This window comes from Pristis pectinata, chromosome 15, assembly GCF_009764475.1.
Source record: "Pristis pectinata isolate sPriPec2 chromosome 15, sPriPec2.1.pri, whole genome shotgun sequence".
Lineage (NCBI taxonomy): Eukaryota > Metazoa > Chordata > Chondrichthyes > Rhinopristiformes > Pristidae > Pristis > Pristis pectinata.
Window position 1 is genome coordinate 47277957 of NC_067419.1, and position 18780 is coordinate 47296736.

The window sequence follows — 18780 nt, forward strand, 5'->3', positions numbered from 1 at the left end:
TAAACTTAAAAATACATAACTGGAGATGACACAAGTGTGGTGCTGAGTCTGTTGCTTTTGTGCAAAGGGTGCATGGTAAAGATCCCATCAATCGACCGTGAAGAGTTCTCGACATTCTGTTTAACGTTCCTCCTTCAACCCCCTCCTCTCACCAGAAGAAATGGCTATTGATCTCACTGGATATTCCCAAGGCCCAAATGGCTGCTTTTTTAAAAACTGTATAGCAACAATAATGTGTAAAAATAATTTACTGGATATAAAATGCTTTGAGTCATGTTGAGAGATATAAGATGTTACATAAATGTGAGTTATTTCCTCAGTATGGTTTAATATTACCTTGTAACACCTAAGTAATGAGCAATACACAAAATGTTAATTACCAAGGCTACTTCAATAGCACTGCATACCTGCAACCTCTAACTGCAAAAATGACAAGGGCAGCAGGGGCAGGGGAACACCACCACCTGCAGGGCCTTGCCTTATTTACACAGTAACCTGACTTGGAAATGTATTGCCTCCTCTTCCCTGCTGGGTCTCAATCCTGGAACTCCCTGCCCAACACTTCTGTGCAAATGCCTTTAGAAGCTGCAGAAGGTAGCTCACCACCACAATCTCAAGGGGGATTAGAGATGGACGCAAGGATTAGTTTTGCTAGTGGTGCCCTCTTCTCATAAATGAAGGTGCTAAAAACAAGAGGGTGTTGGTTTAAGATCAGAGGTGAGAGGTTTAAAAAGGACATCATGGGGCAGTTGTACCATGCAAAGGGTGGTGCATATTTGGAATGAGCTGCCAGAAATAGTGGTTGAGGTGGGCACATTAGCAATGTTTAAAAGCCATCATGGATAGGAGAGGTTGAGAGGGCTATGGACCAAACATGGGCAGCTGCGACTAGCTTGCTGGGCAACACAGTCGGCATGGATGAGTTGGGCCGAAGGGCCTTTTTCGTGCTGTACAACTCTAAGAAATGTAAGATCCTTGACAAATTGCCTACAGAACAGTATAGTTAGGGAAATCAATTGATTTTCAAGACCCTAACATCACGCAATGTCAACAGGGTAATCAAGTAATTGAGCACAGAAAGCGCCATTTGGCCCATTATGCTGACCATTGCACCTGTCTACACTAATCCCATTTACCTGCATTAGGTCCGTAGCTTAGTATGCTCTGGCAATTCAAATATTTGTCCAGATGCCTCTTAAATATCATGACAGTGCCTGCCTCCACCACCTCTTCAGACAGTGTATTCCAGACTCTAACTACCATATGTGTGGGGGTGGACGAATCCCTGTCAGAGTTCTTATAAACCTCCTTTGTCTCACCTTAATCATGCTCTCTTCTCTTTCACACCTCCACTGTGGGGAAAAATATTTTTTACTTTCCCTCCATTTTATATACCTCCTATCAGGTCACTCCTCATCCTTCTCTGTTCCAGGGAAAACAAGCCCAGCCACTCCAGTCTCTCCTTACCAACTATAACTTAATACAATGATTAGAAATGTAGGCTGCTACGTTCAATATATTCACTATTTATCCAATTCTCTCTTAAGGCTGCAGTGGAACCTGGCTACACCAGAGGGAGACAAAAAAGAAATATAGACTGAGGTAGTATTGGGGTTTTTCAGGTTGGTTCACTGATGGCAGTGGGGAAGAAGCTGTTGTTGAACCTTAAGGTGTGCATTTTCAGCCTCCTGTACCTCCTGCCTGACAGCGCTGTCGAGAAGAGGGCACGGCCCGGATGATGGGGGACCCTGATAATGGATGTCATCTTCCTGAGACATTGCCTCTTGAAGATGTCCTCGATGGTGGGGAGAGCTGTACCCATGATGGAACTGGCTGAGTCCACCACTCTCTATAGCCTCTTGTGTTCCTGTGCATTGGAGTTTCCATACCAGGCAACCAATATTCCATTTAAAAAAAAACATTTCCAGCATTTTATGTTTCTTTTGTTTCAGATTTCCCTCAGTGGTAGCACTTAGCTTTGTGCTCACCTTGCAGAATACAGAATCACGTTCATTATCACTGACCTGTTGTGAAATTTGTTGTTTTGCAGCAACAGTATGGTGCAAGACAAACAATATTATAAGTTACAAAAATAAATAAATAGTGCAAAAGAGGAATAATGAGTGTTCATGGACCATTCAGAAATCTGATGGTGGAGGGGAAGAAGCTGTTCATAACATGTCGACTGTGGGTCTTCAGGGTCCTGTACTACCTCCTTGATGGTAGTAGTGTGATGATGCAATTGTCCAAAATGTCATGCTTGTAATGTAATTTGATGTCATGTTTGTAATGTTAAGTTTCTGATGTAATTTACCGTAATATTTGTAATGTAATTTACTCCAATGTCATGTAATGTTAAGTTTGTAATTTACTGTAATGTTTGTAAATTTACTTTAATGTTTATAATGTACATAAACGACATTAATGTTTGTAATGTTAAGTTTCTAATGTAATTTACCGTAATATTTATAACTATCTAATGGAAGTTACTCCAATGTAATGTTAAGTTTGTAATTTAATTTACTGTAATGTTTGTAAATTTATTTTGTTTACTGTCATGTACATTGTAATGTAATTTACGGTAATGTTTGTAAGTATACATTGATGCTTATAATGTACATGACATGACAGCAATGCTTGGAATGCGATGTAAAGTTTGTAATGCTGCCTTTGGGAGGGTGTGAGTCGCAGCCCAGGTGCGAGGCTACCTGTCGGGACACCTGAGCAGCTCCTCCTCCCCCCACCTGTGGCCGCGCCCCTCGAGGTCCGGGGTCACGTGAGTGGGGCGGAAGCGGAAGTGAGGTGTACGGGCGGTGAGTGTTGTGATGGCGCAGGGCCTGCTCTGCCTGCCGCCGCCGCTGTGAGGCCGCCGGGGCCGGTGAAGCCGTGGGCCGGCCGGCCGGCAGACCGATCGCCGCCGCCCTCCCACCGCCAACGCGCAGAGCGGAGCTGAGGGCGCCTTCAGGTGAGGGCGGGGGGCCCGGGGTGGGGTGGGAGGACCCCGGGCCTCGGGGGGGTGGGGAGAGGGGAGTGGGACCGGCCCCCGGCGGGGAGTCCGGCTGGAGAGACGGTGACGGGGTGGGGGGGGGGAGCCCCGGCCGGACAGGCTTGAGGCTGAGTCACAGAGGGCGGAGGCCCCGTCAGCCGGGTTGGGGTCAGTGGGTGGGGTCAGGGGTCATGGGGCCAGGCCATTCGGCCCACCCTGTCCATGCTGACCCTCCAGTACCCATCTATACTGACCCCATCCACCAGCACTTGGCCTGTAGAGATTCAGGTGCTTGTCTAGGTACTTGTTAAATGTCCTGACTGGCACAGCCCTCCCCATCACCGAGGGCATCTTCAAGAGGTGGTGCCTCAAGAAGGCGGCATCCATCACTAAGGACCCTCACTATCCGGGACGTGCCCTCTTCTCGTTACTACCATCGGGGAGGAGGTACAGGAGCCTGAAGACCCACACTCAACGATTCGGGAACAGCTTCTTCCCCTCCGCCATCAGATTTCTGAACGGTCTGTGAACCTATGAGCTCTGCCTCGTTATTCCTTTTATTTTAGACTATTTATTTATTTTGTAATTTATAGTAATTTTACGTCTTTGCGCTGTACTGCTGCCACAGAACAATAAATTTCACGCCACATAAGTGAACCTGATTCTGATCCCAATCACGTATTTTCATTTGTCTCAGGTCACGGTTCAAATCTTTTTATTTCCCATTCAACCCCTGGTCACATCCTAAAACCCAGATGTTTGGTCTTGGATTCCAGATCCTGATCCCAGTGTCAGATACTAATCCCAGTTGTCACTCTCAGGCACCTTATTTTGATCGCATTGCCTCCACCAGCCCTTCAGCCAGTGTGTTCCAGATTCTAACCACTCTCTAGGTGAAAATATTTGTCCAGGTGTTTCTTAAATGTCGCAAGAATCTCTGTTTCCAGCACTTCCTCAGGCAGTGCGTGCCAGATTCCAACTGCTCCCTGGGTGAAAAAAGTTCTTTGTTAGATCCCCTTGAAACCTCCTAATCCTGATCCTAAACCAATGCCCTTTGGTAATGCGCAAAACGCTGGAGGATCTCAGTGGGTCAGGCAGCATCTATGGAGGGAAATGGACTGTCTCCCTCCATAGGTGCTGCCTGAGCCACTGAGTTCCTCCAGTGTTTTGTGTGTTGCTCCAGATTCTTGCATCTCCAGTCTCTCTTGTCTCCCTTTGGTAATGACAGCTTTACTAAGGGGAAATGTTTCTCACTATCTACCCTATCTGTGCCCCTCATAATTTTATATACCTCTGTCAGGTTCTCCTTCAGCCTCCTTGGGTCCAAGGAAAATAAATCCATTCTATCCTGTCTTTCCTTTCAATATCCTGGTAAATATTCCCAGCACCCTCTCCAATGCAAGCATCCATTCTTTCTGAAGTGTGGTGACCAGAACTGTACACATTATTCCAGTTGTGGCCTAACTGATGTTTTATAGAGTTGTACCTAATCTATTTCAATGCCCTGGACATGTGTCCCACAAGCCTTCATTACCACCTTTTCTATTTGTGCTGCTGCCATTGGCGACCCTTGAACATGGTCCTTCTAAGGTCCTTCTGTTCCTGTCTCTGATCATTCATTAGTCCAATGAGGTTGTTTGATGGATTTGAGTATATTTGCAATCAGATTATTTGAGTTAGGAGGTGGGAGTCAATAGGAGGAACTCAGTGGGTCAGGCAGCATCTTGGGAGGGAAATGGACTGTCTCCATCTATACTTGGTCTAGGAATGACTTCTGGGATGACGGCCACCTGAGAGTTTGAGAATTTGAACTGGGTGTGGGATCTGAGATCTGGAATTAGAATCGGGGTATGGGATTAAGGTGCAAGACTGCAACTGCAGTCAAAAATCGATGTCTGAGGATGACAGCTGGGATTAGCATCTGATACTGGGATAAGGATCTGGAATCCAAGACCAAACATCTGGGTTTTAGGATATGACCAGAGATTGATATGAGATAAAAGATTTGAACTGTGACTGAGACAAATGAAGAATTGTGATTAGGATCACAAGTCTAAGGCTGGAATCTGATCGGGAGAAGATTTCAGCAGGAACAATATTACTTTTAAATTAAAAGTGTGTGGGCTTAAATCCCACTTCAGAACTAGAATGTATTATCCAGCTGAAACTTGGATGATAGTATCATTGGAGATGCTTTTGAGGAAGAGCCATTCATTCCAATATTAGTAAAACTTTATCTGGTCACTGGAGACACAGGCGACTGCAGACGTTGGAATCTGGAGCAATAAACAATCTGCTGGAGGAACTCAGTGTGTTGAGCAGCATCAGTGCAGATCTGGTGCAGATCTGGTCCAGATGAAGGGTCTTGATCCAAAGTGTCGACTCTCCATTTCCCTCCGCAGATGCTGCCTGACCTGCTGGGTTTCTCCAGCACATTATTTGTTTATCTGGTCATTGCCACCTTGCCGTGTGTGGAAATTTGCTGTCTTGTTTCCCATGTTACCTCAATGGCTGTACTTCGAAAGTACTTTGTGGGCTGTCAAAATACCTTGCAGTTGTTGAGGCTGTTTTAGCTGCTAGAGGAAATGCAAGTCATTCTTTTTATTGGGTTATTGACTTAGAATGCTGATCAGAATATCTGAACTAGAATAGGAATCAGGAACTTGAGTTCTTGATAACTGCATGGGCTTCATGCCGAGAACAGTCATCTGAGCAAATGCTGCTTTGTCTGACATAATTTTGTGGCAGAGATTTGAGTTGCATTATTGTCCTTGTGTTTAAAGAATGAGGGCTCACTCAAGTGTTTTAACCACTTGCTTTAATTCATTGGATGGCAAATAAAGCTTCAAATTGACATGATTAAATTCTAAACACCTTACATCTGGGAAAATAATTACATTTAAACACTTCAAGTAATTTAATTTTTTTCCTTTATTTCCTCTCAAAATAAAACATGTCAAAGGCAAGAAAGCTCCAATCCTTAATGATAAGATACATGAAATCTCTGCCAGTAACTACTTCTAACACCTTTAACCTTGCAGACTCATCCTTGGGTGCTAAACAAACATTATGGAAGAAAGCAGTGGATGATCAACTGCTTTTCCCAATTTTCTGAACAAAATGCAGTGGGCTAATCGTTGAGTAATGAAAGGCAGAAATTCAGAATATAATATTTCTTCAGTCAGCAAATATTGCTGTTTTTCTTTTGAAGATGTTTGATCAGTTTTAAGACTTTGATTAGAAATCTCTGATAATTAATGGCTGTTAGCTTTGGTGATGATAGATCGTGCTGGATTTGCTGCCGTAACAACAGAATAAATAAATCTCCACAGCATTGCTTTCTCTGAGCAGAAGGTTATGCTAATTTTTGTTCTCATGACCACGTTTATTTTTTAAACTCTGCCCTCTACATCATATGGTGGATCTTGTGACACTAATTCTAATCAGTTTTCTGAAGAATTTAGAATTAATTATATTTTAATCATACATAATATTGTATTTGTATCCTAATGAATCGTTCTTGCATGGCATTCTGCTGTGGTGGTGAAATGTTTATAAGTATCCAAAAACTCTTCTATTTGAAGTAAAATAAAAGGCTTTTAAATTGCTAATGCACAGTACAGAACCTTAGTATAGTGAAATGAATTAAAGCTTTGTACATTGTTGTTAGTTCAATGCTGCATGAGCATGACTGTGGTTTCTGGTTGAGTGATGACCCTCAGTTCAGTGGCGGTCACAGAGCAACCTGTGGATAGGACTGGATCAGTGAGTTTGCCACTAGCCAATGGTTGAAGCCATCCAATACACAGGTGACTGTGGAATAAAACAGAATTGGTTGAAGACCTTAAGAGTTCAGGTAGCACTTATGGGAGGAGAGAGGAAGAGACAGAGTTAATACTTTAGGTCAGTGATCTTTTATCAAAACTTTGCTTTTGGAAATGTGGAGTCTGTTTTTGGAAGCACTAGGAGCTAGTTTAGTTAATGATTTTAAATCAGATTGATAACAGTGGAGGAGGATGTGGAACTGAGGCATTTGGAGTTAGGACACAGAGTTGTCGTGATCTGATGGAATGATGGAATGGACTGAATCTTGTAGTTGGGTCCTTGCATTTGCATCACTGTTCTAACATTCTGAATCTTTATAGAAACATGGAATTGGTAATCGATTTATTATTGTAAAACGTACTGACATACACTGCAGCCCATCCATACAGATCGTTCCAAAGTACATTGAGGTAGTAAAAGGGAGAAGCAATAACAGAATGCAGAATATAGTGTAGCAGTAACAGTTACAGAGAAAGTGCAGTGCAGGTAGTAATAAGGTGCAACGGCCACGACGAGGTAAATTGTGAAGCCAAGAGTTCATCTTTAACGTACAAGAGGTCTGTTCAAGAGTCTTATAACAGTGTAATAGAAGCTGTCCTTGAGCCTGGTGGTACGTGTTTTCAAGCTTTTGTATCTTCTTCCCGATGGAAGGGGAGAGAAGAGAAAATGTCCGTGGTGGGAGGGGTCTTTAATCAGGCAGATGGGGCTCGCTCTCTGGGCAACAGTCTGCATGGACGAGTTGGGCTGAAGGGGAGGCTCGTTTTCACAATGGAATGAGCTGTGTCCACAATTCTGCAATTTCTTACAGTCATGAGCAGAACAGTTGCTATATCAAGTTCTGATGCACCCATTTGGGATGTTTTCTATGGTGATCTATAAAAGAAGGTGAGAGTCAACCAGGACATGCCGAATTTCCCTAGTCTTCTGAGGAAGTAGAGGCGCTGGTGTATTTTCTTGGCTATAGCATTTATGTGGTTGGAGCAGGACAAACTATTGGTGATATTTACGCCCAGGAACTTGAAGCTCTCAACCACCTCCACCTCAGTACCATTGATACATCGAATGAAGCTGGATAAATATGAGAGAAAAAGGAATAAGGGGATGCATTGATGGTGTTCAATGGGAAGGGTAGGAGGAGATTCATGTGTAACATAGAAATCATCAGAGGTCATTTAGCTTAAATGGCTGTTGTTAACAGTGTAAGTTTACATATGTGAATAGGTGTTGTTGAATAAACAATGTCATCCTTCAGATGTGGAAGAGACAGCACCATGTGCATTGAGTCCAGGATACCATTTTTGAGGAATTTTGGAGATTGAAACCTCAGATAGGAGAAGCAAGTAACATAACAATGCTTATTTTCCCAGTGAAATAAATGTTTAAACAAAATTCTGGGAATCTTTGTTAACAAAAATTGAACCAATTAAGTTACAGGTTTAATTTGAAGTCATTAGGTAGTTTTAGGTATGTTGTTGAATGTATGCCCTCGTGGTTGTTACTCAATGGGTTGAAAGACCTTTGTGACGGCTATATATAATGTAGTACCAAACATCTTGGGATAGTTAGAGAAATACACTAAAAACAGGAGGAACTCAGTGGGTCAGGCAGCATCTATGGAGGGAAGTGGACAGTTGATGTTTTGGGTCGAGGCCCCTCCTCTGGACTGGGAGTAGTATAAAAAGTACAGCCAGTAGAAAAAGGTGGAAGGAAGGGGTGGAGCATGAGCTAGCAGGTGAGAGGTGGATCCAGGCCAGGAGGGGTGATAGGGCGGTTCTCTGCTGCTGGGAATTATGGTGATTCCCAGAGTGTAGTTGGCCAATGGAACAGTTTGAATTCAGTCTATGGTTCGATGACCTTTGTGTCGGGAAGACAATACACAGAACTTTATCGCTTTAAGCATCTAGTTATGGTTAACAGCCTTGCAGAAGTTGTATGGATGTTGCATAATATGAAAAGGGAATTGGCTTGTCATTTCATTCCTGGCCTGGGTTTTATTTTTCAGGCTTCTCTTAACTTCTCTTTTTACACAGCCAATATAGTCACTGTTATAATGCAGGAAAGCATGGCAACCAAACATGGCATGAAGCAAAGTCCCAGAAACAGCAGTAAAAATACAAAGTCAAAGTTGAGTTTATTGTCCTGTGCACAAGTACGCATATGCACAGGTGCATTGAAAAACTTACTTGCAGCAGCATCACAGGCACATCGCATCAGATAAGCAGCATTCACAAGAAAAACATAAATTTTAGACTAACAAGAAAGAAAACAATTAGAACAAAAAAAAAGTCCATTTTAATGCAAAGTGGTCATAGTGTTGCTAAACTGTGTAGTTTTGCTGGTTGGTTCAAGAACCGAATGGTTGAAGGGAAGTAGCTGTTCCTGAACCTGGTGGTGTGGGACTTCAGGCTTCTGTACCTCCTGCCCGATGGGAGCTGCGAGAAGATGGCATGGCCCGGATGGTGGGGATCTTTAATGATGGATGTTGCCTTCTTGAGGCAGCACCTCCTGTAGATACTACCGATGGTGGGGAGGGATGTGCCCGTGATGTATTGGGCAGAGTCCACTACTCTCTGCAGCTTCTTGCATTCCTGCGCATTTGAATTGCCGTACCAGACCGTGATGCATCCACTTTCATTATCACAGCTGTAGACGTTTGTTAGAATGTTAAGTGACATGCTGAACCTCCTAAGAAAGTAAAGATGCTGGCATGCTTTCCTTATGATTGCATCTATGTGCTGGGCCCAGGACTGGTCATCTGACCAGGAATTTAATCTGTTTGAGAGTAAACCTGTTTGAGAGGTGTTACTTTGACAGTAGTGTAGTGGTTAGCGTAATGCTTCACAGCACCAGCGACCCGGGTTCAATTCCCACCGCCGGCTGTGAGGAGTTTGTATGTTCTCCCCGTGTCAGCATGGGTTTCCTCCGGGTGCTCTGGTTTCCTCCCACATTCCAAAGACATATGGGTTAGGAAGTTGTGGGCATGCTGTGTTGGCGCTGGAAGTGTGGCGACACTTGCGGGCTGCCCCCAGAACACTCTCAGGAACGCAAAAAGACGCATTTTACTGTGTTTCGATGTATGTGTGACCAATAAATAAATATCTATCTATCTATCTAATTGAGGGATAAGTATTGGGCAAGGTGATGAGAGGAACTGCTCTGTACTACTTTTTACCAAGGGATCTTTTTCATCCACTTGTTAATGATTCAGTTGAAAATTGCTATCTCTGACCAGCACCCGTCCCTCAGTAAGGCCCAGAGTCATGAGTGTGGATTGTGTATAAAGGTTAGGGATTTGATCTCATACGTTCTGACTCAGAGGCAAGTTTGTTGTCATTAAACCAAGGCAGTACCATTTGTCTGTGGCACGTTGGGAAGGTTGTTGGGGAAAAAAAATCCATTGTCAGTCCTACTTTCTACAACAGCATCTTACTGTTACATATGGGCAGCACAGTGGCTAGTAAAGCTGCTGCCGCACAGCTCCAGTGACCTGGATTCAATTCTGATCTCTGGTGCTGTCAATGTGGGGTTTGCACTTCGATCCTGTTACTGCGTGTGTTTCCTGTGAGTGCTCCGAATTCCTCTTGCATCCCAGGGGTATTTTGGTTGGTAGGTTAATTGGCCGTTGCAAATTGTGCTAGTGTTGGGGGTTGGTAGAATCTGGGGGGCGGAATTGATAGGTGTGTGAAAAGAATAGGTAATAGTGGGGGAATGGGATTGCTCTGTGAACCAGTGGCCTCCTCCTGTGTGGTAAGGAAATGTGTGGGAATAATGATGTCAGTGAAGGAGACATCTGGCTGTAGTGGAACAAAGAGGGCGGAGTTAACATCTAGGAATGGAGTGATGTACTGGGGGAACAAATTAAGGGTTTGTGGACCAGTGTTGGAGAGCGAACCCAGGGCGTAGCAGCTTTAGGAAGCAATCTTGGATGCCAGTTCCAGTTGAGCAAGTGAGGGTGAATAGGAGACACAAGAGACTGCAGTCGCTGGAATCTGGAGCAACAAACAATCTGCTGGAGGAACTCAGCAGGTCGAGCAGGTATTGGGTGAGAGGCAGCTGTTCTGTAAGATGCAAATTTTCATTAACCTGCTTTAATTTTTTGGAAAGTAAGTTTACTTAGTGCTTTTGAGAAGGGTGAATGCTATAAGTAAACTTTACCTGGAAGCCACACGTAAAAAGCTGGAGGAGCTCAGCGGGTCAGGCAGCATCCATAGAGGGAAATGGACAGTCGACGTTTCAAGTTGAGACCCTTCATCTAGACTCATTTCCCTCAGATGGACTCCTTTCCCTCCTATGGAAATTCCTGACCTGCTGTCTTCCTCCAGCAGATTGTGTGCTGCTCCAGATTCCAGCATCTGCAGTCTCTTGTGTCTCCATTTACCTGGAAGTGATTGGCTAACAGCAGACACTTCCTTTTTTGTGAAGTGAGTCAAGGTGTCGAATTGCTTCACCATGTGTACATCAAAGGGCATATTTAAAATATATTTACACTTGAGCTGCATGTAAATGAGACTCGAGGGATTAATAACACTCCCAAAATACCAAATATCCAAAGACCTGTCAGCCTTGATAAAGAGAGAGAACGGGTAGAATGTGACTACATAACCACGTTTGTGAGATACGTCCTACTTTCCAGCCAATCTGTAGTGACTGCAGTAGCAGTGTTGGAGCCCTTTGTCATTGTGGTTGTTATAGATGTTCATTGATTCTCGGGGAGAAGGGAGAAATTTTAATTTTTTATTAATCCATCTGCTGATACGGAAGGAGTGCCTTCGGCTGCCTAATCTCTGGAATTCTCTCTGTGAACCTCTCTGCCTCTCTTTACAACGTTCCTTGAACTGCTGCTTTGACCAAGCTTTTGGTCGCCTGTACTAATCTGCCCTTGTAGTCTGTTAAATTTTGTATGATAATCTCCCTCGTAAAAAGCCTTAGGGTGTGTTTATTATGCAAAAGCTGCTAAGCAAAGGCAAGTTGGTGTGGTACAAGGCGGTGGTGCTAGGAAGAGCCTCTTCCAAACAGAACAAACCAGGGGAGTAAGTAATATAATCACAAACAACTGGTTTGCTTGGGATCAGGATTGCTTTGCCTTGTACTGAAATTTGAAAATGAATACTGCATTAAGCGGTTACCAAGACTGTTTTATGGATCCTTGGGAGTTGTGAGTATTCTGCACATGATGATTTAAATGTTAGGCGTTGACAGGTTCATTGACTTTGGAGGGAATTCAATAAGCCCTTGAAACTATCTTCGCTCAGGATGCTATCTGCTCGTAATCTGAAACAGGAATGTGCTGTCAATGGATGTGAGCCGATGCGTTTGTATTAAGTAAACAGCTGAAGCTTGAACATTACATTTATATAGCACCTTCAACATTGTGAAGTGTTTCAAAGTGATTCACAGGAACGTTGTCAAACAAAATTTGACCGAGTCATGTGGAAATAGTTTCAGATGGTGTCTTTGAGGTCCAGGAAAGGTTGGGTGTGGTGGGAGTGGAGTGTGGGTGGGGGCTGCAGAAGGGACAGGTGCTAGTGGTGGAGTGGTGAAAGGTTCAGGCAGTTATTCAAAGGCCAGTAACGTAAATAGTCAAATCAACCTGCTAATGAATATCTTCAGGAATCTTCATCCAAATTAATATTGCTTTTTGTTTCCTGATTTATTTTTAATTATATTAAATTTAAAATCTCCAACATTGGTTCCAAGAGCACAGGTAACAAAAAAAATCAATTCTTTAGTTATCAGGAAGCTCCTTAGTTATCCAGTGAATAATCCAAAGGTTTAGTGCTATGGCTCTGGGACTGGCATAAAAGTGAAACTGGATTCCTTCAATCTGTTAGTTCATAGGCTGTCTTCAGAAAGTAATGGGAACTTCTTGAAAAGGACAGTGGGACAAATGAGAGTAGATAAACAAATTTGTAGGAACAGGGTAGGGAATGAGGGGGCCTAATTGGAGAGTTCAAGCAATGAGCCAGCATTGGCACCATGGGCCAAATGACCTCATTCTGTAGGGTAAGATTCAATGAAATATGCTACCTTGCACCATTTAAAAAAAAATCCAATGGAGGATTAATAATATTTAGGGAAAGCAAATTGCCACGGACCTGGTTGAGCGTGGTTACACAAGAGACTGCAGATGCTGGAACCTGGAACAATGCACAAGATGCTGGAGGAACTCAGCAGGTCAGGCAGCATCTGTGGGGGGAAATGGACAGTTGATGTTTTGGGTCAAGACTGCTTAGTGCCAAAGGTTTAGATGGGACGGAATTTGTTAAATGTGTCCAGGAGGGATTCCTGACGCAGTATGTTGACAGGCCGACTAGAGGGAATGCCATGTTAGGTCTAGTTTTAGGAAATGAACCGGGACAGGTGAAGGATCTATTTGTGGGTGAGCATTTGGGGGACAGTGACCATTGCTCCATAACCTTTAAAATTGTCATGGACAGGGACAGGTGCAGAGAGGACAAGAGGTTTTTCAATTGGGGAAGGGCGAACTACGAGGCTATAAGGAGAGAGCTTGGGAGTGTAAATTGGGATGTCCTTTTTGAAGGAAAATGTACCATGGAGATGTGGTCGATGTTCAGGGATCTTATGCAGGATGTTAGGGATAAATATGTCCCGGTGAGCCAGAGAAGGAATGGCAGGGTGAAGGAACTGTGGGTGACGAGAGAGGTGGAACGACTTGTTAGGGAGAAGAAGGTAGCATACATGAGGTATAAGCAGCAAGGTTCAGACAGGGCCCGTGAGGAATATAGGGTAGCAAGGAAGGAACTTAAGAAAGGGCTAGAAGGGGACATGAAAAGGCTTTGGCTAGTAGGGTTAAGGAAAATCCCAAGGCCTTTTTCAAGTACGTGAAGGGTAGGAGGATGGCTAGGGTAAAGGTAGGTCCAGTTAAGGACAAAGGTGGGAGAATTTGACTGGAGGCGGTGGGAGAAAGTCTCAATGAGTACTTCTCTTCGGTATTCACCAGGGAGAGGGGTCTTGATGATGCGGAAGGGAGTGCTGGTAGGGGTAATGTTCTCGAGGTTGTAGATATCAAGAGAGAGGATGTGTTGAAGTTGTTAATTAATATTAAGACAGATAAATCTCCGGGGCCTGACGGGATTTTCCCCAGGCTGTTTCGAGAGGCTAGGGAGGAGATTGTTGAACTGCTGGTAAGGATCTTTGAGTCCTCATTGTCCACGGGGATGGTGCCGGAGGATTGGAGGGTTGCGAATGTTGTCCCCTTGTTCAAAAAAGGTAATAGGGATAGGCCAGGGAATTATAGACCGGTGAGTCTCACGTCTGCGTTGGGTAAACTGTTAGAAAGGATTCTAAGGGATAGGATTTATGAACACCTTGAGAATCATGGACTGATTAGGGACAGCCAGCATGGCTTTGTGAAGGGAAGATCTTGCCTCACAAGCCTGATAGAGTTCTTTGAGGAGGTGACGAGGAAGATTGATGAGGGCAGTGCGGTGGATGTGGTTTACATGGATTTTAGTAAGGCGTTCGATAAGGTTCCTTATGGTAGGCTTCTTCAGAAGGTCAGAGGCCGAGGGATCCAAGAAAGCTTGGCTGTGTGGATTAGGAATTGGCTTGCATGTAGAAAGCAGAGGGTTGTGGTGGAAGGAGTGCCCTCGGATTGGAAGGCAGTGACTAGTGGTGTCCCGCAGGGATCGGTTCTGGGACCTCTACTTTTTGTGATATTTATAGATGACTTAGATGAGGGGGTGGAGGGCTGGGTTAGTAAGTTTGCGGATGACACTAAGATAGGCGGTGTTGTGGATAGTGTGGAGGGCTGTCGGAGCTTACAGAGGGATATTGATAGGATGCAGAGCTGGGCTGACAAGTGGCAGATGGAGTTCAATCCGGAGAAGTGTGAGGTGGTACACTTTGGAAGGACAAACTCCAGGGCAGAGTACTGGGTGAATGGCAAGGTACTTGGCAGTGTGGAGGAGCAGAGGGATCTGGGGGTTCATATTCACAGTTCGTTGAAAGTTGCCTCACAGGTGGAAAGAGCAGTTAAGAAGGCCAATGGGATGTTGGCTTTCATAAGTGGCGGGATTGAGTTCAAGAGCCACGAGGTGATGATGCAGCTTTACAAAACTCTAGTTAGGCCACACTTAGAGTACTGTGTTCAGTTCTGGTCGCCTCATTATAGGAAGGATGTGGAGGCATTGGAGAGGGTGCAGAGGAGATTTACCAGGATGCTGCCTGGATTAGAGAGTATTGAATATGAGGAGAGGCTTAAGGTGCTAGGGCTTTATTCACTGGAAAGGAGGAGGATGAGAGGAGACATGATAGAGGTATATAAAATACTGAGAGGAATAGATAGAGTAGACAGTCAGCGCCTCCTTTCCAGGGCACCAATGCTCAAGACGAGAGGTCATGGCTTTAAGGTTATGGGTGGGAGGTTCAGGGGAGATGTCAGGGGGAGGTTTTTCACCCAGAGAGTGGTTGGTGCATGGAATGCGCTGCCTGGTGTGGTGGTGGAGGCAGATACATTGAACAGGTTCAAGAGCTTGTTGGATAGGCATATGGAGGAGTGTGGGATGGGGGGATATGCGGGAGGAAGGGGTTAGGTAGTGTGAGGGTGGTTTGATGGATGGCACAACATGGTGGGCCGAAGGGCCTGTTTTGTGCTGTATGGTTCTATGATTCTATGGTACTCGAAATGTTGACTGTCCATTTCCCTTAATAGATGCTGCCCGACCTGCTGAGTTCCTCCAGCATCTTGTGTGTTGCTTCAATAGGTGGTTGTCTTCTAATAAAACAGTTGACCCACCGATTATTTGTTCGAACAATTCCTGAAAGAAGTAACTCAGATCCCTCTCAACACTGCTGGGATTGGCATTGCATGCAGCACTGTTGGTGGCAAAAATGTACCCACAAGAATCAAGTGTGGAGGGTTGACCTTTTTTCTTCTGCTGATTCCTTTTATTGCCTTCTTGCAGGTAACGCATTCATCTGAAACCATGGAGTCCATGCTTAATAAGTTGAAGAGCACTGTTACCAAGGTAACAGCAGATGTTACCAGTGCAGTGATGGGAAATCCTGTAACCAGGGAGTTTGAAGTGGGGCGCCACATAGCTAGTGGTGGATCAGGAATGGCCTGGAAGATCTTTCATGGTGTAAAGAAGTCAACCAAACAGGTAAAACAATGTTCAACATTTTCTTCAATGTAGAATTTTAATTTTTTTTAAAGCTAAGATTAATTTAGTAATTTAAATGCCTCTCTGTCCCTTTAGCTCCTTCCTGACGAGGTCTTCTAAAGCTGCAGACTGTTCCCTAACTTGCCCCTTGCATCCCTCACATGTGCTCACAGACTTGTATTGATAGTTAAGCAGTGGGTCGATTTTAAAATTCTCACCCTTGTTTTTGATCCTTATGGTGGCCGCTGTAACTTCCTACAGCCCTATAGCGCCTTGAGATCTCGGTGCTCCTCCATCTCCATAAGGTAGATGAGTTAGAAATTGGCAGACATGACGCTGTGGGCATCACAGAGTAGTGGTTGGAAGAAGATCACAGCTGGGAGCTAAACATCCAAGGATACACATCCTCTTGAAAAGACAGGCAGGTGGGCAGAGGGGATGGGGTGGCTCTGTTGGTAAAAAATGAAATCAAATCCTTAGCCAGAAGTGTCGTGGGATCAGAAGATGTAGAATCCTTGTGGGTAGAGCTAAGAAACTGCAAGGGTAATAAGACCCTGATGGGAGTTATATACAGGCCTCCGAATAGTAGCCAGGATGTGGGGTACAAATTACAACAGGAGATAGAAAAGGCATGTAATAAGGGCAACGTTATGGTGGTCATGGAGGATTTCAATACGCAGGTAGATTGGGAAAATCAGGTTGGCACTGGATCCCAAGAGAAGGAATTTGTAATGCCTACGAGATGGCTTTTCAGAGCAACTTGTGGTTGAGCCCACTAAGGAAAAGGCAATTCTGGATTTGGTGTTGTGCAATGAACCAGATTTGATTAGGGAGGCAGTGATCATAATATGATAGAATTCATCCTGCAGTTTGAGGGAGAAGCTGAAATCGGATGTATCAGTGTTACAGTTGAGTAAAGGTAACTACAGAGGCGTGAGAGAGGAGCTAGCCAAAGTTGATTGGAAGGGCTCCCTAGCAGGGATGACGGTATAGCAGCAATGGCAGGAGTTTCTGGGAGTAATTTGGAAGACACAGGATCAGTTCATCCCAAAGAAGAAGCAGCATCCTAAAAGGAAGATGTGGCAATCGTGGCTGACAAGGGAAGTCAAAGACAGCATAAAAGCAAAAGAGAGGGCATACAGTATTGTAAAAATTAGTGGGAAGCTGGAGGATTGGGAAGCTTTTAAAAACCAACAGCAGGCAACTAAAAAAGCAATAAGGGGAGAAAAGATGAAATATGAAGGTAAGCTAGCCAATAATATAAAAGAGGATACCAAAAGTTTTCTCAGATATATGAAAAGAGAGGCAAGGGTGGATATCGGACCGATGGAAAATGATGCTGGAGAGGTAGTAATGGGGAATAAAGAAATGGTGGATGAACTGAATAAGTATTTTGCGTCAGTCTTCACTGTGGAAGCCACCAGCAACAAGCCAGAAATTCAAGAGAGCCAAGGGGCAGAAGTGAGTGTAGTCGCTATTACTAAGGAGAAGGTGCTTGGAAAGCTGAAAGGTCTAAAAGTAGATAAGTCACCTGGACTGGATGGACTATACCCCAGCGTTCTGAAAGAGGTAGCTGAAGAGATTGTGGAGGCATTAGAAGTGATCACTTCTAATGCCTCCACAATCTCTTCAGCTATGGTTCCGGAGGACTGGAAAATTGCAAATGTCACTCTGCTCTTTAAGAAGGGAAGGAGGCAAAAGACAGGAAATTATAGGCCAGTTAGCCAGACTTCAGTGGTTGGTAAGATGTTGGAATCCATTATTAAGGATGAGGTTTTGGGGTACTTGGAAGCACATGAGAAAATACGCCGAAGCCAGCATGGTTTCCTTAAGGGGAAATCTTGCCTGACAAATCTGTTGGAATTCTTTGAGGAAGTAACAGGCAGGATAGACAAAGGAGAGTTGGTGGATGTTGTTTACTTGGACTTTCAGAAGGCCTTTGACAAGGTGCCACACGTGAGGCTGCTAAACAAGATAGGAGCCCGTGGTATTGCAGGAAAGGTAATAGCATGGAGAGAAGATTGGCTGACTGGCAGAAGGCAAAGAGTGGGAATAAAGGGGGCCTTTGCTGCTTGGCTGCTGGTGACTAGTTGTGTTCTGCACTGTTTGGTGTTGGGTCTGCTACTTTTCACGTTATATGTTAATGATCTGGTTCATGGAATTGAGAGCTTTATAGCCAAGTTTGTAGATGATACAAAGATAGGTGGACGGGCAGGTAGTTTTGAGGAAGCAGGGAGTCTGCAGAAGGACTTGGACAGGTTGGGAGAATGGGCAGAGAAGTGGCAGACGGAACACAGCGCAGGGAAATGTACGGTCATGCACTTTGGTAGAAGGAATAAAGGCGTAGACTATTTTGTAAACGGGGAATGAATTCAGAAATCGGAGGTGCAAAGGGACTTGGGAGTCCTAGTGCAGGATTCCCTTAACCTTAACTTGCAGGTTGAGTCAGTAGTAAGGAAGGAAAATGCAATGTTGGCATTCATTTCGTGAGGACTAGAATATAACAGCAAGGATGTAATGCTGAGGCTCTATAACGCATTCGTAAGACCACATTTGGAGTATGGTGAGCAGTTTTGGGCCCCACATCTAAGGAAGGATGTGCTGGCGTTAGAGAGGGTCCAGAGGAGGTTTACAAGAATGATCCCGAGGATGAAAGGGTTAATGTATGAGGAGCTTTTGATGACTCTGGGCCTGTACTCACTGGAGTTTAGAAGGATGAGGGGGGATCTCATTGAAACCTATCGAATATTGAAAGGCCTGGATAGAATGAACATGGAGAGGATGTTTCCAGCAGTGGGAGAGTCTAGGACCAGAGGGCACAACATCAGAATAGAAGGACGTCGC

At 44.4% G+C, this 18780-nt stretch overlaps 1 protein-coding gene across 2 annotated transcripts in view; it reads left to right on the forward strand.

Moving 5' to 3' along the window:
* Nucleotides 1–2782: 2782 nt before the first annotated feature.
* scyl2 (SCY1 like pseudokinase 2) overlaps nucleotides 2783–18780 on the forward strand; it is a 58893-nt gene continuing 42895 nt past the window's right edge. Inside the window, exons 1-2 of one of the 2 annotated variants that reach the window (XM_052030104.1) lie at nucleotides 2783–2965; nucleotides 15739–15936. In XM_052030104.1, coding sequence (XP_051886064.1) covers nucleotides 15760–15936 — 177 coding nt within the window. In that variant the 5' untranslated portion in view covers nucleotides 2783–2965; nucleotides 15739–15759. The remainder of the gene's footprint in view (nucleotides 2966–15738; nucleotides 15937–18780) is intronic. The other variant, XM_052030103.1, reaches the window with a different exon arrangement.